Source organism: Acanthaster planci, linkage group LG01 (genome assembly GCF_054643075.1).
Source record: "Acanthaster planci isolate LZ-2023a linkage group LG01, COTS_SCS, whole genome shotgun sequence".
Lineage (NCBI taxonomy): Eukaryota > Metazoa > Echinodermata > Asteroidea > Valvatida > Acanthasteridae > Acanthaster > Acanthaster planci.
In genome coordinates, this window is record NC_141777.1 from 27,350,087 (window position 1) to 27,370,926 (window position 20,840).

General features: G+C 40.8%; 1 protein-coding gene across 3 annotated transcripts in view; it reads right to left on the reverse strand.

Annotated features, from left to right (window-relative positions):
- Positions 1-626: 626 nt before the first annotated feature.
- Positions 627-20,840, reverse strand: part of b4gat1 (beta-1,4-glucuronyltransferase 1) — a 45,047-nt gene continuing 24,833 nt past the window's right edge. For 2 of the 3 annotated variants that reach the window (XM_022227351.2, XM_087133410.1), the window contains exon 4: positions 627-8,152. In XM_022227351.2, the coding sequence (XP_022083043.2) occupies positions 7,955-8,152 (198 nt within the window). In that variant the 3' untranslated portion in view covers positions 627-7,954. Of the gene's footprint in view, positions 8,153-14,943; positions 16,714-20,840 lie in introns of those variants that run through there. The other variant, XM_087133413.1, reaches the window with a different exon arrangement.

Below are 20,840 nucleotides of genomic sequence, written 5' to 3' on the forward strand. Positions count from 1 at the left end.
ATTTGATATCCGCACTCCTGAATGGCTCTTTACATTGCACCTGTTCCCTTGATGACATCATTACTGCATTCAAATATGTAAAAAATTGGCATCTGTGCATGCAGGCAGTCGGCAGGATTTTGTCAAGGTTTTGGTGGGGGGAGAGGGGTGGGAGGGGGAAACACTCATCGGCATCAAACTGTAGGGGTGTCAATTTCTGACATATTTTCAAGCAACTTGGTGGTTTTCATTCCCTCTCCTCCCCTTTTGTTTCTCTCGGTTGGTCTCCTTTTCCCCTGTTCCCCTTTTTTTCTCGGGAGGCACGTGCCCTCGCATGCCCACCACGTCTATGCATGTTAACCCAGAATTTGAGGCGTGTACCAAGGGTCCACCAGGTTCACTTGCAGTTGCAAATTTGAGTTGAGAAACTAGCCCAAATCATTGCTCAGGTGAAGTTATGGATTACAAGACTTACTAGACTTAAGACGAAGCAATGACACAGGAGTCTTCAAGACATCAGACGAAGCAATGACACAGGAATCTTCAAGACATAGGACAAAGCAATGACACAGGAGTCTTCAAGACATAAATGGAAGCAATGACACAGGAGTCATCAAGACAAAGAGATTCAACACAGCACAACTCACTTTGAAATGTCCGCAATATACAATTAACTTTATCAAATTCTGCAGGCAATATATTGCACATATACAGACACCTTAATGAGTTCATTTTGTTCCACTATTCATAGCCCTATGAAAATGACATAGGGTGCATTGTGTAGTACAGGTAAACATTTGTATTAAAGGTGGTTTTCACCTACGGATATTTGAAGCATGCTTACTTCCCAACTGGAATAAATTTTTCTTTATATTTACAACAGTTTTCTGTGAAACTTGCTTTAATTTGATGCTACATTGGATAATGGAATACCCTAAAGTTACAAGATCACACTATAAACAATATGATAAAATGTCTATGGATATTTTTTTTTTAAATTGGGTCTTTATACAGTTAAGTACTTGAGAAATTATTCCCATGCAAGTCTTTAAAAAAATAATATAGATCTACGTCTTGCCAAAAACACATCTCTAGTTTGAAACAAAATGCATACGAGGATAATGACCAAAAATGGAATAGAACCGATATTATAACATCAGCCTTTGTCTTCTTCACTAGGCAAATTATCAAAGCAAAATTGCATTGATTAAAGATGCATCAGGGTGACAAGGTGTATTATGACAAGTCTTCAAAGTGTAAGTTCAAGGTTTATGAAGGGATCATACAGTCTACTCCATAGTTAGTTTTGCAAGTGCTGCATCTTCCAAATGTGTGCTGGGAAGTAAACACTCTTAGCACCGATTTAATAATTAGTCAAGCTCAGTCTTATTTCTATGAATTCAAACAGAGATGACCAACAAACAATTTTCCACAATGCCCAGACCAGACAGCCATCAAGCATGCATCAGGCCACCACATATAGTTTTTGCCTTGAATTCGCCCCACTCTGTGACAAAAATCAAAGCATCAAGCATTCCTCTAACCTCCTTTTTCCAGACCCTTCTAAATTGTTTTGGCACCACTGTCCATTGCTCCCTCAAGGAAGCAAGATTTGGTATCACCCCACCCTCCCTCACCCCAGTATCTCGATTACAATGACAGCACTGTCTACACTGTCAGTCGTTCAGTGAGTACCATCTGAAAATGAAGCCTACCCCCCCAGATAGTTTCTGGGATAACGATGGCTAAGATCAGCGATGTTGACAACAAAGGGTTCAAGTGAAAGGGGAAGCTCACAGTACCAACCGTCTCTGCCAAGTGTGTGATGTGTTCTCCTGCACCTGTACTCGTTAAGAGCTGACCACAATATGTTTTGGGCCGGTAACTTCCCCGTGTTTTTTCCCAGATTAAATATTATTTCTGGACTTCAGCTTGAACGCATTTTCTAGTAATTATCCGCCAACATCAATTCTTTCTCCTAACAATGTGGTAGAACATGAAACTGACAACCAGAGCAAGGTACTGGAACATGAGTCAATGAACGATGATTTCCGTTTCTTTATCAGGCAGTTATAAAATCATTTGGTTAACAGTTCATTCCAATTTCCCTAAGGTAGCCTGACCACCATCCCATTCACACAGCTGTCTGTAAATCCTTCAAAAAAAAAAAACAACCTATTCAATTGTCAGTAATGCTTGTGTGTTTATGCCTTTAGGCTGTATTGTCAAGCTTATCAGTCCATATTAAGACATAATTCTGTGGAGCCAATTAAATTCCCGAGGCCATTCTTGGGAACATTACAGCAATGCCTGCTGTTTGCTCTGTGACACATTCACAGCCAGTGTTCGGTTACAGTCTGACTCGCTGTGTGCGGTGACTGTGACATCCCACTTCAACTTTCAGTTCTCAGTATCTGAAAAATGAAAGTTGTGAATGATGTGGCGCGACACGCAGTGAATTCAGTTTACGTCTTTAGATGGAGGGGCTGATGAAAAGACGACAACTGGCAAACAACAATGATAAACTAGGTTAAAGATTTGAGGAATTTAGGAATAGAGTTGAGAGCTGAATATGGTCACAGTTACCTTTCAGTAATGTGTTGCTTTGAAAACTGAAACTCTCAGGCCCCTTTAACCCAGTAAATTTAAGAAAAGTAATCAGCTTTTTCTAACAGATGTTAATAATGAAGCTAAGGGGAATGAAACCAATGCATATTTTACACATGAATTAAAATTCAATTAAATTTGAAGCCTGTGTAAAATCAAGATATCTAAAATTTAGCGGGAGAATACATCCATGATGCAAATTAAAAAACTTGATCCAAGCATGTGCATTTATAGTGTGTTGGAAATGCTACTAAGAATTAATATTGTCGAGTCACTTTGCATCCCGAGCCCATGTTTTGATGTCCACTTCTTTGTTGTAATCTGTAAAAGCATTTGGAAGCTGTTCACTTCTCCATCTCTTTCAATGGAGGTACGCATGAGGACATGCCCAATATGAAAACATTTGACTGATGCTACACAAAAGCCCAGCAGCAACGTTATCCTTGGCATGCCTGGTCACAGGACAGGTGGATACCAGTGTCTGATTCAGAAAAGAAATGCAAGTGGGGAAAAGCTCTTTAGTAAATCACCTGGACTGCTGACAAAAGTACTATTTGGCACCTCCATAGAAAAAAAAAGCCGACGTGCCTTTACATCATGCGCACAATAGGAAATCGGATTGTGTGCCAGAGCTGTATATCAAACCTCCTGTAGAGCATGGGCCAAAAATCTACATCTGAAGCAGAACTAATTATTCTTGGCAAAATTTTTCAACCAAACAGCGATCCCTGCTGATTAAACCCCTGTAAACTAACCACTAGAGAGATGCAAAACAACGTTTTTGCAGGTCATGCGGACATAAATGAATATCAATTATATCAATCAGTACTGCTACAATCATAAACTTTAGAAATAAAACAAAACCATTTTTATATTGATTAATATTTTCATATGGTTAAAGAATATAAACATGATCTTAAATATCAAATTATACCATTGCTTTTAAACAAGGCAACAAATACTTTAATATATCTATCCATCCATCCATCCATCGGTATACTTTGGCACACATCCTTTGTTTGTGTACACAACTGTAGATTCTTCAGAGATTTGTTTCCGCTTAGCTGAAGCTCTAACATGAGCAAGTTTAGAAAACACTCACAGATAAACCCAAAGTTCAAGTTTCATTTATTTACCAGTGGGACAAGGTGCTGAATGACATGCTTATCGGTGGATGTAGACACCTATGGGTGGCTTTATTAACAAGTACAATACAACTCCATGGAACCTTCAAAGTACAGGCATGTTGGCTCTTTAACATTGAGGATCCTGACTGCAGACAGTGCACCTACCATAATGAATGGAGTGCTTGCTCTTCAGATACGAACAACAAAGACACTTCAACCTACTGCAAACACTTTGGGCTGCTCCTAATGTCTCCTTGTTTGGTCATGGCCAGGATTTGTAGATTCAAATAAATGTAGCAAGAAATTGTTGCTAGGTGTTCATTTCGGAATGCTTTGTGTGGTTTCCAACGAATAAACCACGTAGGAATTACAAGGGGCATTCTGCTTCTCATTCCAATTAGACAGTTTTTTACTACGTCTGGAAAGATTTTGCCTTTTTTCCCCCTAAAAATGAAAAGACAGAAACTAAAGAGACGGGACGCTAGCATTTCATGCTGCATCATGGAATTTAGGTTCATAAAGAATTATCACTGCAACTACAAATGATGGAGTGCCCTTCACATTCCAAATTACGTAACAGAAGTTGTAGACACTCAAACCACACAGACATGTCTGTATCAAATAATTGATGTAATAACTGCAAACAGGTGTATATTGTAACTTGTAGTTTAAATTGAAACCAACACACTCTTGGAACAGCAGTGTGGCAAACAAAGTTCCAACATGTGAGCGTCATATAAAAAATGGCAAGAGATTAGAATATAAATATACTAATAGTACCACATAATTTAAAGTTAATTTCAAGTTGTCAGCTCAAAATATGGTTGAAAAAGAAAGACTTGATACTGTTGGAAAAGCTAGAGATCCAATCTGCCCCAGTTGTTAACATGCAGCAGTTCATAACTTACACATGCCAAAATTGTACAGCTAATTACACAGCCTTTCCTGTTGAGGAACATGATTGATCTTATTCCCAACAAGCAACAAGGCATCTGAACAGCAGTAATAAGCAGGGACAGAAGTCTGCTGCTTCTTTGCAATGTACGCTAAGCTAGCTGATACAGCCTCCAAACGTGGGAACTGCACACTCCAGCCAGTACCAGTAAGCATGCTAGCTCTTGAGTGTTACACAGAACGATTTCTCTCAATACGGGCACAGCTGTATACAAAAAGGTAAAAGCACTGCCAAGTGTTAGATGTCAAGATGGAAACATTCACATTTTAAATTAAGTGACGCCTCACATCATAAGTGCATTAAGAAGTCCGTGAATAAGATGGACACCGGTGTAATAAGCAGCCAACGATTAAAAACTTCACGTCTAACTTCTCTTTGACACGTCATGAGGTTCACTGGAACAGAACGTCACCAATAAGTCCAAGCGGCAACTTGCTATGGAATGCTACAACTTTGGCATGCAACAGGATAAGAATTCAGGAACTTTGTGGGAACGACACAGTTCTGAGCATCAACCCCTTACAAATAAAAGAAATTAAAGGAAATATAAATAAAATCAGACATTCTTGAGGAACTGATATGAAACGACTACAACCGCTGGTGGCTGATGAGTTTTGGTAAATAAAAAAAAGAATCTGAAAAACAAATCTGAAAACTACATTTAACACCACAACTTTTAAGCTTTTAAGCCTTAGTGACAGTTGTATCAGCATGCATATAGAAAGTTTGATTGTCAAATCACGTATTGAGGCAAACAGAAGTTTTCCTATTTACAAGTACAAAATGAATAACTTTAAGTTGAAAAAATCAAACAGAAATATTACATTAGATTAACAGTGTGAAAGCTCTGGGCAGTTAAAAATGACCAAAGAATCTTAAAATTTCCACACCAAAAACTAAGATACAGAAAATAGTGACCATACCAGAATGATCCCAAGAGCCTTTGCATTTAAAGTGCCAAATGACTACTGTCTTTATTTAATTGGTCATTCTTCGTGCATTTTAAGGAGTTGTTTAATAGCAATCAACAAAATTCCAACGAGCTCTAAATATCGTTTGGATTTCAAGAAATAAAACCATGATTTAAGAACATCTGATTTATGATTTCTCTGACTTTAATGCTGCCATAAAAGTCAGTCGCCAAACAATCTCTTGCAATGACAAGACTGTGCCAGCTCTTTCCAGCTTGCAATCAAACTCAGCCAGTCCCAAAATTCATGATCAGTTCCCCATTCCCTCTCTCTAGTTACAAACAAAAATCCCCATTTCCAATCATCATCATCCTAAGGAAAAAAAAAAAATTAACAGACTGATCACTCCAGGGTGCGCGATGAATAATTGGCCCAACATTCATGTGTTGTGCCCGCCAAAATAAACTCTCTCTCTTCTGTTTATTTTTTGGCGGAAGTGATTCCTCACGCCAGAGACACATACCTCATCAATTTGCCAATGATACACGCAACTCTGCCAACTTCTGGGAGAATAAGGTGGTGAGGATGGGGGGGGGGTTGCACTTTTTCTCTGATGAACTGCACCTTGTCTAATTAATTGAAAGGTCGAGCTGGAGGTATTTCATTTCCTGGATGAGGTCTCCCCCCCCCGTTAGGTTTTCATCAATAGTAGGAGTAAACAAATAAAAGATGTGCATTGAACTGGGGCTGATTTGGCGGTGGTGTGTACACTTCGCGCAGTCGGGCCTAAGCAGCCAGCTGGCAATGATTACTTTTATGCCAACTGGACCGCGCAGCAAGTGCTGCAGACAAGATTAGATGGTTCCCCCCTTCTCATTAGCAAGCCAGCTGGAGTTAATTCATAATTCATGGCCCCTTGCATGCTAAATGATACGTAATTTCAAATGCTGGACTGCGACTTCTCATTTAATTGGCACCCAGATGCATTGCTTACAAGTAGTCAAGTTTGCAGAGTTTTTAGGTACATTCTACAAATACTTCACTTGTTGTTACTGCACAAAGAACACCAGTTTATCAGAATGTACAATGGCACAGTGGGAGAATCCAAAATACTTGACAAGTTCTCCCCTTAGAAAGTAGTTTGGGTAGATAAGGGCCCATCCAAACAGAAACAGGTAACAGGATTCCGTGGGAGTAAAAACTGGAATTCTGCTGGTTTCAATGAGCAAGGTTCCCATTGCATGTAACTTGCATGTAGCACATACTGTAGACAAACCACTGAGTTTCAGATGCCTGAGCGAAATTTCCAAATGCCATGTGAAGAATCTGCATCCTGACCAATCAGTGGACTGGTGGGTACTGTGCATACATGTAAAAAGACCTGTCACACGTATTGCCATAATCAGGCCATTTGAGACCCTCGTGGATTTCCAGCCAGATTGAGTGCCTAATACCACACAATATTCCACTTTCCATAAACTCACTTCTCATTAACAAAGCTCTCAGGTGAAAAATAGTGTGATGCATAGTATCTTGTAAACTGAAAAACCCACAAAAATGCCACTTTTAGAGAGGATTCTGACTTGTACATACAAAGATCTCAATGTTATCACATTGAGTACATCTTCAAGGTCACAACGCAACTATACATGTAGGTCAATTTTTGAAGTTGAAATTGCAGTCCGACATTCACATCTGCATTACTTCACAACACTATTGTTTCATTGTCATAGCATAAAGCACAGGCACACAGGGGTTTCCAATATCCATGTACACGCGCTGAAGAAAGAAACGATCCTCTGGCACTGCAGGTCATTCAATCACTGAACAATCAAAAGTCCAATCCCACTTCAGTTCACAAGTACACGTCCCGAATGTATAGGGACTGGAATGGATGTCTTTGCTGTGGTTCATCCAAATTGCAGGTGACTTGAGTAGAGACTGGACAACTTGTGGTTGACTAGCGATTAACTTATGATTGACAAATGACTGACGTATGATTGACAAGTGAATGACTCGTGATGGCTTGATTAAAAGTCTGCTTTCTGGCACGAAAATGCCCTTTAAACACAGGGCCTAGTTAACATGAAATAACAGGGTCTAGTTACCTTCAACTACGGAGGAATTCCTCCATGCTTCAACCGTATCATTTGGACACCTGGATATTCACACTCCCTTGCAACCCGGTCACACCATTTACTTAACCGAAGAAAGAAATTTAGAGAAGTCAGAGAGACCGACATTTTGTTCCCAGCACAATCTTTCTCTGCCAAAGAATTCAGGGGTTTATGTCCGACTGTTCAACCCTCTCATCTTTCAGGTGATCATTTGCCTCACCAAGCGCATAGATCTGCCGTGCAGCCCAAGCACTCCAACTATGTCTGGCACCTCTTTGAGGAGTCCGGGTACTTGACCTTCAGCTCCTCTTGAAAGTGAAGGAACAGCTCCTTGTTCTTGCGGTTCTCCTGCAGCTTGTGAGCGTGATACGCCGACTTCTCCTTGAAGCCCTTGTGAACGAGAAAGGCTGTGTCCAGCACGGCAAAGTTGTAACCGGCGACGTGCATTTCACACACCTGAGGCCCACAAGGCAAAGAAATAGAAGAAGACACACAACATTAAACTGAGTTGTACGCAAGACTCTACCAGAATGTACAAGAACTCCCCAGCCCCATACATTCTTTCATTTCTTCTATCTAATCTTCTTCCCCTCTGGCAAACATTCATCTTGTGTACAAGACTGGAGGTGATTTTATCCAACAGATGGATGGATAAACTCTGGAGAACAGGTTCAGGGGAGAATTCACTTGCTGATTAAAAGACATATACTGTACTGGTATACTTGATAGCCCTGAGGCAGGATTCAAATGAAGAACCTTAAACAGCACTTCAATATCAAAAAAATCTTGAAAGCATTAACAAGATGAAATCAATACACGATGGATACTACAATAGTTGATGCACGTGGCAATGAGAAACAAGATGTATTATAAGATTGGATGTACATATGCAAGGATATCACTCAGTTTTTTAGGGATTTATTGAATCAATTTTCCGTCTCCATTACTTAAAAGCTCACAAATTGTTTAATAATCAAGGCTAAGAGCAGAAAATACTAGTGCGGTGACGTTGATTGCGGCTGGATGTGCTTTAAATACAAGGTAAGTAGTAGCCTTCTATAGGATCGACTAGGAAACAAATCACAAACTTAAGATAAATTGACTCTTGAAGAGAGACGGTCAAATCCTCACAAGGAGATAGTGAGATTGATGGGCTGATGGATAAGTCAGTTGTTGAGTGTAGTCAGTGTCAAGGGACAAGGAAAGCAAAGGGCAAGCAGGCAAGGGACAAAGTAAAAAAAAAAAAAAATTGGAGATGGATCTGCTTTTTCCCCTAAGCCATTCACGTGGGTACTTCACTAGCACTGTAATTCAGTCCTTTGCCGAGTCCACCAAATCTGTCAAAACACGTGGTGGTGCAATAGAAATCAAGCTGGAACAGTTAGAAAAGCATGTTCTACATGGATAAGACTGGTGCTTCTATAAACAGGACTGAATCTCAATATTCAGCCAATAAAGGAAACCCAGAAATGCAAAAGGATTCAGACTGCTGTAATTATTCCACTTTATATGTACCGGTACATTTATCATATGTACCTGTATCTCTTGCATACCCATGGCATCTGTGAACCCAAACCTTTATTCCTTCTTGTTTAAACAGCTACATTGCAGCTCGGTCCCCTCTGCCTCAGTGCTGCAGTCTGAATCCTATTAACTTATCTGATATATCAGTTTACAAATGGACTCAGAAAAGGACTCCACTACAATGTTACTTTTTGCAGGGACAAACACGTAGGGGAGATGGACAACATTTTTAATGCACTTGTGTTTCCCTTAAAATATTTGTTTCATGAGGGCATCCAAAGCCACTTTACACCTGTTCAAAAGCATAAGGTGACAGGGAATTATGGATGAATGCATACAACTAGTCCACTTACGCCAACTTCATAAATATTGCCAATCCATGGGCTGAGCAGGGGAGAATCGACTTGAATATTCCAGGACACACTCATAAAAGTTCTCGACCCACAAAACTGGGGTGATTGACAGGGGCCATATTGACCAAATCCCTCTCCAGATGGAAAAGGTGGGAAAAAATGGATTACTGAGCTGTTTGAAATTAACAAGAATGATGCATGGGCCAGGATCTTGAATACATCAATCACCTCCAGGTCTCAATTATACCTCTACTAAACACGAGAAGGAAAAGAAATAGAATACCAAATTGAAATGAAAACGTCAATGCTCGACGGTGAATTTAGATCGGCCAAGTATGGTTTCCCAGCATAGTTTTCTGACAGATGTAAAGATTCTCTTACAGAGCCATTAATCACGATACTGCCTATGCATGTGCATGCAGAAGAACACGCAAATCAAAGAAATTCTGGAAGATCGTGTGTGGGCAGGAATTCAAGACCTGAATGGTTGGGGGGATGGCAGTTTGAGACCATTCCTGGTTTTTTGGGGGGGTGGGGGCAGATTCTAGCTGCAGTGATTCCAATATGTGACCTGTCACCACAAAATGAGCTGAAAGTCAGAATTTTCAAAAATTGAGATATTGGTATTTTTAAGTTCAGCAGAAAAAGAGCTCTCCAATGGCATGTACATGGAACACTTAGGGTAGAAGTATAAGGTGACAATGTGACATTATTCTGGCAGCTTTACGTCTTTGTTCCTGACATTGTTTCAACATTTCAGACCAGGCATGCATAATGCTTTTGTCAAAACTGCTGGGAAAATGACATTTTAAACTACATGATCAAGCGAAATATTTGGAATTAAATAGAAGACGGGTTAGTCTTTCCAAATATTACAAAATCCCCAAATTAACCTCCACTTCAATATGATTTTGAACCTTCAAAATAGGAAAGAGCGGAATACAACTTTACGCTCATTTTGTGGTGACGGGTCACACATCATATTCCAAGTCCAACGCCCAGGATCAGATATCACTGTGGCAAAGCAGGAGAGCCCCCACTCCCCGCAGGCAAAAAGAGGAAAAGACAAGAGAGTTGCCGCGACGACGGACCAGCCGACTGATGACAAACGATGATAAAGATGGATCCGAGCAGACAGAGAGCGCTGGGGAGTAGCCAAATCAATTGCACGGAAGCCCCAAACACCTGCCTCGCCAGTTCAAATAATTGGCTAATTGGCCTTGGTTATGAAATTTGTGTTTCAATCACATTCAAAGCAAAGAATCAACTACAGTGCATTTATTCATTTGTTCACTGTATATGCTGTCAGAAGTGCAATATTTACCCAACTCAATTCCTCTCAGCACAACATTGCCAATCGGGCTTTTTTTTAATGTTCCAGCAGTGAGCTGCAGCAGGAAAGATGTGTCTGCTGTTTAAAACATCTCGTTTCAAATTTCCTATGCTGTGGACTTGCCCTCAAATTTGGAGAATGTGTCCCATGCCATTTGTGAGCACGGCCTACACGGGGATCTCTTTAATAACCAGCTACACTGGTACTTGATATTCCTGAACCTCAAAATGCAAAGAAAAAAAAAGGGGGGGACTCAGTGAATACCCATAAAATATACAAGAACATACAAGTGTGCATTTTAGCTATGATGAGTACTCAAACACAAATATTCAACTAAAACTGGTGGGAATCAAGTTCCATTACTCTGGATTTCATTAACCAAAACTGAACATTTCCATAACGCATTTCTGAAAGGCATGCCTAACTTTACGTTACATGTACAAGTTTTGATTTTTTTACAATGGAAATGTACCACACTTACAAAGATGAGACTGGACACTGTATTCAGTTTCTTGTTTTTAATCTCTGCAGCACCTATTCCATTGGGCCTAAAAAATCACATGCCTGGTGTACCTATCATTTGGCCCCACACAGTGTTGTACATGTGGGTGTAATGTACATGTACATGATGTATGTACATAAACTCATTATCTTATTTTCTGCAGTCCTGGACAATGCTCAGAAGATGAAAATGGGAACATTTTGATGGGCTGATCGTCTACATGATCGTCTAAGAATCATAAGAACAATGATAATGCTAATGGGCTTCTCCAAGTATCATAAAATCATCTCAGTGAATTTTCATGTTAGAATCCATCCAATGATACTTGCGAGTGCAGATTTTAGGCCACAATGCGTGCATACTTAATTTCTTCCCAGCCTTTCTCACATGGGAGCTACACGTACATCCAAACTCAGACACGTAACAAGAATCCTCACTGGACATTACTGATGCTCAGGACAACATGCAGGTTGTATGCATCCGGGATGAGTTCCAAGTGGCTGAAGTGTTAATGGCATCTTGCAATAACTGATGAATCATCAAAGGTAGTGTGAATTTACATCCTCGACTGTTGATGATGTGTGGATGCGTGCATCAGCACATGGTATTTGTGGATATCAACTTCAAGTGGAGAGATCAGTGCAGGGTGCTTGACCATTTCTCATCAGTGGGTGATTTGATTGATGACTGATGAAACACTGACATACGAGTACCGTCTTCCATCATGTCAGATGATAGGCAAGACCTGGGTGTGATTTCAAAGGGCTACTCACCATGCAAAATATTGGCAAAGCAAAAAATTGGTCACCCGCCGAGCAAAATGCCAAGCAAAGTACACAGACAGTTACTGGCTCTCTGACAAGATTTGCTGTTGTAAACTTGCTATGCAGCATTTTCTTTATGGGCCCTTAAATAAGGAGCAGGAAGCAGGAGCCTTTACGAAGGCTAACATAAAATTATATGCATTTTTACACATATTAGGTTACTGAATTCTATGTTTATTTCCCCATTCTACAACACGGAACAAACAATTTTTCGGATTGTACAAGTGATTGTGCGTGTGTTTGCCAAAGCACACTTTGAACGCTGAGTGAATGTGCACATATGAATATGGAAATTTCATATGATCCCACGTTTGTAATCCAAAGTGGTTGGTCAGAAACATAACCAAAGCTGTTGATTAATCAACGACCGTCAGTTACATGTAACTCTATCATGTAAAGTGCATGTACATGTACATGTAGATGGCTCCTGGTTGGTCCCCACTAGAAGGTCCAGATAGGGATGTCTTGCATAATTAAAAACGGCCAATTCCTCTTGTATTTTAGAGAAGCTGCACCAGTAAGCCTATCCTTGTACCTACACATACAGGTAGCAGGCTTCCCCAGTGCCAAACTGAAATGTTTCCTTCATCTAATATGGTGATGTTGCCAATGGTCTCTCTGCGGGGGGAGTCGGATTGATGTAGTGGCTCTTTCCCCACCTTCCACCTCTGTGGCCTGGGTTCGAATCTCACCTAGGTCAGCATGTGGATTGGGTTTTAAGTCCCTGCCTGATTCCATGGGTTTTCCCTGGAATATCTATCTTGGAGTTTTCCTCCCACTTCTACAACTGAACATTAATGTTCTGTTGGATGAACAGAAATAAAAGAAGGACAGTTTTCTCCTACACCTTTTGAAAGTTGGTGCTCTATTAAACACAGACCTGTGTGTATGTGTGCTTACATGTAGCTTAGGGTATGGTCTCTCCATATTGGATGAATGCCATGGCTGAATTTCACGGTCAGAATAATTACATTTCTTGCCCTTCAACATCCATCTAGCATAAAAAATTGATCCAATTACTTACTGAGAGGTAGTTGTTCACCGAGGGTTTAGGATTAAATGCACGTACTTGACATGCATGTAGGCAATAGATGAAAAGGCCAGACTTTGTTATGTTTTGAATGATGGCGATTGGTAAAAGGAAGCGAGGATGGAATAAAAACAAAAACATAATTGACTTCGGAAATGGGGTCAGCCACGGTCTAGTCTCAGTGGGTTGGTAAACAAGGAAACTGTCTGCAGGCTGGAGAAACGTCCATCTTAGTTTGTATACATGCCGGTGCATGTACTGCCAGCTGTGTGCTGATACAGTAAATGGTAAATTACACCATTACTCTTTCTGACAGCGTCGATCCAATAATTGCAAGTTTGGCAGAAATCAGAAATCGAATTTTCTTTCCCAAATGGTCCCTGAAGTGGCAGATTTGTAAAAGAGATATTTTTTGTAAGTATTGCCTTCTTCATTTTACAGCAAAAACAACTGTATTACATGAACTTTTCAGTAAAAACAGAACCTTAGATGCACCACCACTGCTAATCAATTGAAGTCATTTTTTTTTTAAATCAACACCCCAACCCCCCCATGTACATATTATTGCTTGGTTTGATATGTTCATGTTGGAAAGCAAAATATCTCTGTAAGTTCTGAGGCTGATTTCATCAGGTTTCTAAACAGAAATGTCCACAAATGTCACACAAATTTAGAATATTTCAGTATTTTGTTTGCTTTAGCAAAAAAGGAAAGTAAGCCCATTGTTCTTACCGGTAAGTATTCGCATCCTCAAGAACATGGCCATGATGTGGGTGAAAATGTTAAGGGTTCCTACTGGGAAAAGTGCCACTTGTGACTCCCAACTCATTCTCTATTAGGCTGAGCACACATACATACATGTATGGGTCATTCTATAAATCTGGGCTCCTGCGTATGACATACTGCTATTCCTGTTACACCTGACCTGTGTATTTTGACAAGGAAAATACAACTGAAATTGACTTCAAACTATTTCTAATTGTCTGGCAAGTAATTTTCATTACGTGTTCTAAACTTACAAAATTGCATGCCAGATGTGACACAGACATGAGAAAAATTGACGCAAATTTATAGCATGACCCATCTGCAAATGTTAAATTTAGTGACAGATCAGGTACATGACTGACTTGAATCTTGATGTCATTCTTGAAGCTAAACTGTTAACATGCGTGTAAAATGTACACAGGCAGTAAGAGAGGAGGAAAAGTGGAGCTTTACCCCCCTTGGGCAGGGACCCCTGAAACAAGGAAAGAGATTTGAAAATCATCAAAAGCTTAAAAGACCAGAGAATTGACTTTCTTCCTACCACACTTTAATGGTTGTCAGTTTGCTACCAATGACTCCTTTGTCATCCCAACCCCCAAAACAAATTATGCTAATGATGCCCATGAAAATGTATTGTGCATTGGAAGAACTGAAAACAATGGCGGGTGGTATTTGTACAGCTGCCAACAATGTAATTGTTGTGATAATAGGGATTCTGACAGGCTGTCATGAGATTCTCAGGCTGCCTGCCTTCATCAGTGGGGTGGGATGAGGGCGACTGGAAAGAAAACAAAGAGAAAAATCTAAAGTTCTCTGGTAATCCCCTCTAACAAAAAAGCAGATTTGCCCATGAAATTGCTGACTTTGCCTCTTTGACATCAGCAGATGGTGCTCACATATTAAACATTTCTTTCAGCGCTGGAGTGCCACTGACATACACGCACATTCTCAAAGAAGAAAAGAAACAACTTCAGTGTCTCAGAAGATCCGCCAGAGATATCCCAAGAGAGTATGCAGATATGCAGATGATGGCATCGTGCCTGAACATTCCATGCATCATGTATGACGATCGCGCCGATACCGGTTTCACGCTTCAGAACCTGTCTTTCGCGGCCCCGGCAAACAGGCACAAGGCACTGGCACCGATACCAGTGAGATGGACAGCAGATTGCTACGTGGTGTCGTAACTGATAGGACGTGGGCAAGCGGCCATACATCATTCATCCCGTCAGGTGCGCTGAGCTGGAGCCACTTCAATGCACTTGACGAGTTTGTACGCCCATCTTCCTCCCTTAAAAGAATTTATTCGACAGGGGTGGATAGCTTACATGTCCTGTGAACAGAAAAACCTGATACACCTGTGATTTTTTTTGAAGTGGACATTTATGCCCGCAATCAGCGGAAGTTTACTTTCTCAAATTAAGGTGTTGGTTACGAGCTGGCTGTCGGCAGAGTTATTGCTTGTAGCCTTAGTGCATGTGATGACTGCTATGGAGTCTCAGCTCATGCGTAGTTTTCAACACACACGCTGGCCTTACCTGCTAATGACAGATAACACATATTTCACGGGAATCGATCCGCTGAAACGTCAAGACTTGCTTACTAAAACTATCATTTGATTCACAAAATCAAAGCAGCAGACATTTCTGTCTATACTGACTGATCGGAGAGCGCCACCGTTTTACTGTGAAATAAAACTGCATGTGTGCTCACTCATAAAAAGCTTTCACCATTAAGTGAATAAAAACTACTGCCCACTCCTGCCCTGATGTCTCAAGTGATAAACGATGGACCATAACTAGAGGACATGGATAGACTTCAAATTCAGACAGCCCAGCATGCAAGAGTCAATTTGTCAACCAGTTGTCCCCTTCTGTATCACCTATGATGACTGTGGGATGTGTCCAGGGGCCAGAGCTGAGCCCCTGGGAGTTTGGCTGGGGGTGGGGATTTTAGACATCAAAATTCATCTAGTATGTGGTGTTCTTTCCTGTACATGTACACAGGTCTACATACACGCAAGCACATGGTGGAATTTTGTGCAAATAAAAATTAGCAGTTCATTTGTAATGGCAAAGTCTTTAGATCTTCAGACACATTCACGTTTGAAATCCTATTACATAAAAGAAATTTAATGCCATGTAGGCTTTATACATGAAAACAAACATGTATGGAAAATGCATGTATTTACATGTAGCTGGTACATGAGTATCGTTCTTTGTTCACATAAATGTACTTCCTGGAGATAAACGTACTTCCAGGATTACAAAAAGGAGGGTTTTGTTCAGGGCCATTGGGAATCAGCTAGCAGGAATGGCTTGTAAGAGTCACGGTCTATGTACTGCATACAATGACACCAAAGTATAAATGACCCCGTCGGGAGATACCAAAGGATGGGGACAAATTTCCCACCTCCATTACTAAAGTAAAGGGCATTATGAAAACCCACGCTGTTGAATAGCACAATTTTATTGGAATGAAATTTTGATTGCCTGTGGGATAACATTGCGGACTTTCAGGGGGTACGGTACAATGTAACACAAACAGTCAAACCTGCACTTTCATGAAGGAATTGAATTGTCTACTCAGATAGCACATGTATTATACTGGTAGCTATTCCTGTCCTGTACTGTACATGATTGCATCACAGAAAATCCCTTGCATAGACGTTGTGGTAGAACTCTGCCTGTTGGCAAGAAACGGACAGAGATTGATCAGACCCCAGAAAAAACCATTAGAAGAATTGAGCCCCCGAGTGCCGAGCATGGATGGCACATTATCGTGGGTTAGACCACAGTGGGACGTAAACCATGGAAGCGCTTGGGGAAGCGTACGCATATATTTGGAACGTGACGGGGTAGAAAGGGCTGGGGGGGTTGGCATCTGCAGCGTGTTTGTGGAACCAAACCAATCTAGGCCAGGCTATAGCTAGTGAGCGGTTGCCTGGAGGGGTCACGAGAGTCCATCCAACCAGCCGGGTGAGTTGGGCGATTCTGCCCTAAACCAAGGGTACATCTCTGTTACACGAAGTGGTTGTCCCACTTGGGTAAGCTGCGAAACCCGCGGCACCAGGATTTCATATTGTACAAAGCTCTTCACATGTGGGGGCTTTACAAGGTGTGGCGATGGAACGGAGATTTCTTTTGCTCCAATAAGGTCTCCCGAGAGATCACAAGTAGTTGTCGCCAGCATCTAAAATACCAAAGTTGAAACCATTCATCTCTCACAGGTTTGTGTACTTCTTATTTGGACTGAGCATGTACACGTACTATGAGTATTATTGCTCATTTCAACTATGCTACTGTAAGGTTGCATTCATGTGCACCTATGGCCTTTTCTAATGTGATGCACGTGTCAAAAAGAATTGAATTGTCCATTGTTCAATATAGGTGTGCTCAACAATGATTTGGTACCAGAGCTTGCATTATGAAGTGGGGAGATACGGAACTGATCTACTCAAAAGAAGTAAGAAATAATAAAACAATGGGTTATTTTGACTGATAATACCTTATCATCGGTGGCATACGAGAGCTTGTAACCAAAATATTTACAAGCTTACCCGTATACAAGTGAGAATTAACCTCACAACTTTGCGTCACATGTCCCACTGCAGAATTTCAGCAAAAAATGTTTTTTAAAAGTCCAAAAAGCATAATTTGTGTATTTCCAATGCCACACTTCCATAATCCATGATGATGTCACAGTATGCCATTTGAAGTTTCTTAAAGAGCACCTAAGGAAACACGTTTTCTCTGATTTTATCTCTTCCAATAAATATGGCAGCATCCAAATTGAACGTAGTGTCATTTGTCGTCAGAGCTCAACTATAACAAGCTTAAAAGGGATTAAATTCGCATCTTGGCATGAACAGAAAAAAAATGGATGTAAAATGTCATTTGTCACTGTATTATTTCCTGACATATTTGTGTCACAAAGGTAGAGCACAGGGCACGGCATGTCTAATTAGTAGGGCAAGACAATATTTCATATCAGGCATAAAACCTCAGTCAACAAAGGTCTGACTGCAAATGACTGACATTTATTTTTTGCACAGTAAGTCGCAAAGTTCATCCTTATGACTAAGATATTGGTATTCCTTGACTGCTGTACTGCAGAGCCCTCTTTTACCAGTTGGACATACACTTAAATACGGCCCATACAATGTAATATTTCAATACAGTTTTGCTAATAAAGGTTTGTCCCACTTAACTTAATTTTCAATATTTGTTGTGCTAATGCAAATTTCCAATCCATTTTTGCCAGCGAGAGTGTAATGTCATCCAAGGCAGAACTAAATTTCATCAAAAAATGTGGTGTATTTTGCTCTACCTGTAGTAAATTTTGCTTATGATAATGTTCTTTGCTTGTCATTTCATGACAGTAAGCCAGTGATACACGTACGTGTACATACATGTATTTTCAAGGAGCAAATTTGGGGTTCACAGTATGAACGAAAAGCCCCAAAACAACAGTGTCTTCCCATGATGACATCACAGCAATTACAGTGCCCTCATTTGTCGGGTAAAAAGTACACATTTTGACGAGAGTAACTTAAGCGAGATGTAAAATAGTTTTCCAACTTCATTTTCGGAGTGGAAAGTTGGAAAAAACATCATTAACCCATTAGTTATCACTTCCACCTCAGATGCCACGAGTCCCTTAGGCATACAAAACTTCAACAGTGGCAAGCCAATTTTTTTGTTGGGGGAGGGGGCAAAATGGGATTTTTTTTCCTGAAATGACAGTCCAGTTTCTTCCATCTGTGACAGAATTCTCATTTCCTATCCCCCAAGAAAGGTGGAAGTGAGGTACTAGATTCAGTACTATTGCAAAAGTGTTAGTGCTTTCCATTCCGGGGGGGGGGGCTTCCCTCAATCATGCTCACCTCCTGCTGGATGTGTCACTGAATTTTATGTCTGACATTACGGCAGCCGTCAAAAACTGTTGAATATCATATGTTGGTGCACGTACACATACTGTGCAAGTACATGTATATGTACATGCATCTAGATGTAAGTACCTACATGTACAGTGTATATTACACAAAAGAATGAGAAAATGTTCAATGGAAGCCTGTGCCCTGTGCCTTGTTTGGGACACATCTACATGTACACTGTACATGTAGTACATGTACACTACACTCCTGTTGAGGATTTCGCAAAGTCAGGCAGAATTCAAATTATGCAGGCAGTCTTATTTTCTTGGCAATCGTACAAATATTGATCACACCCCTACGAAAGGCGGAAAGTAGTGTTATGGCAGCAGGCAAATTTTGAACGTGCCGGGGGTAAAAGAAAAAAAAAATGATGAACTGCAAAGGTGAAATAAAGTGGAAGGAAAAACTGATGGCGTCAAAGTACATCGACACTGCTCAATGGACCCTGGGCAAAAATCCATTCCTACCTGAGAAAAATGAAGGATGGGGGGGGGGCACTCAGAGCTTGACGAGAGAGACTCACTCAATGCTTTACATGTTGCCTGGTAATTGAAATGAATATCTCTGGGATACATTACAGATATTGCCCGTCCTCGCGTCTGAACTACACGGTGCTTATCAGATTAAGGGAAGCTTACAGAAGTGCGCCGGTAAGGAGAGGGGTTAGGGGAGGGCTGGGTGTAAATAGTCTGCTCAGGGAAGGATTGCCGAGGAACGACAGGCAACGGTGCAAACATGACGGGCGGCCCATCCCCGCAGACAGTGGTAATAGGGTGTTTTTCCTGGACTCTGCCCAGAGTTGTGGAAAATACACAAACAAAAATTAATTATGACATCCAATGGAGGCGACAGCTCGGACCTGCACTGAACAGTGTATTAGATTAATTCCGACAAGTCGGGGAATAAAATTATCCAGGCTTACTTGAGTGAGGAACATCTTGGGAGACGTTTCAAGGTTGCTCCCCTAATACACGGCTGTGAAGTGTGGAGATGCATGCTACATTTCCCAACGCTGCTTTGCCTTGGCATGAAATTCTGATTTAATTAAATACCGTCTCAGCATACATGTAGATAATAGCTGCGTGGGTGGTCATGAAAATTGGCCGGTGCAAGACATCATGGACTTTTTTAGGTATTGATTGGTTTTTGGAAATGCAGTCTCGTGATTGAAAATGATGTGCTTCACTTCCAGTGGAATTTTTAAAGAGTCTAGATGGATGGAATCCCCCAAAGTATACCTTTAGGCCTCTACATTTTGTAAATCCCTGCTTCGTGGGACAAATCGCTAGGGCTTAACTTATACATTCCCGGGGGAAGCTTTAAATAAAAACAACCACCGCAGAATTCTCATTAACCCTCCTTCTGCTATAACCATCCAAAAGAGTCAAAAATTCCTTCCACTTGATTTGTCCCAGTACACAGACACATACAAGCATGGGAAATTTGGCTGGTTTTGTCTGATACGACAACTGTGTCAAGAATGTATCTTTGCATAGGAGGGTTAATGCAGACAATGTGGCAGACAATCAGTCACAATATACAAAACATGTAGAGCTCGGATCACAATGAGTAATAACGTGTGAAATACATGTACATGCATGTACGGTGCCAGTACAATTTAAATACAAGATTGATTTACTGTGCCTTCAATTACCGGTATCAGGGAGAACAGGCCTCTTATTCCTTGCAAGTTTGGTAAGATGTCTACAGTAGCGGACAGCAGGTTATGGGTTTGTGTCCCACAAGCAATCGGACAACAATGATTGCAGTGTTTATGAATATGCAAGTACATGGACAAACTGCTTGACACAGGGCAAATTAACCAATACAAAAGTGTACTTCTGACAAAATTTCGATGTGCCACACATGTACTACAC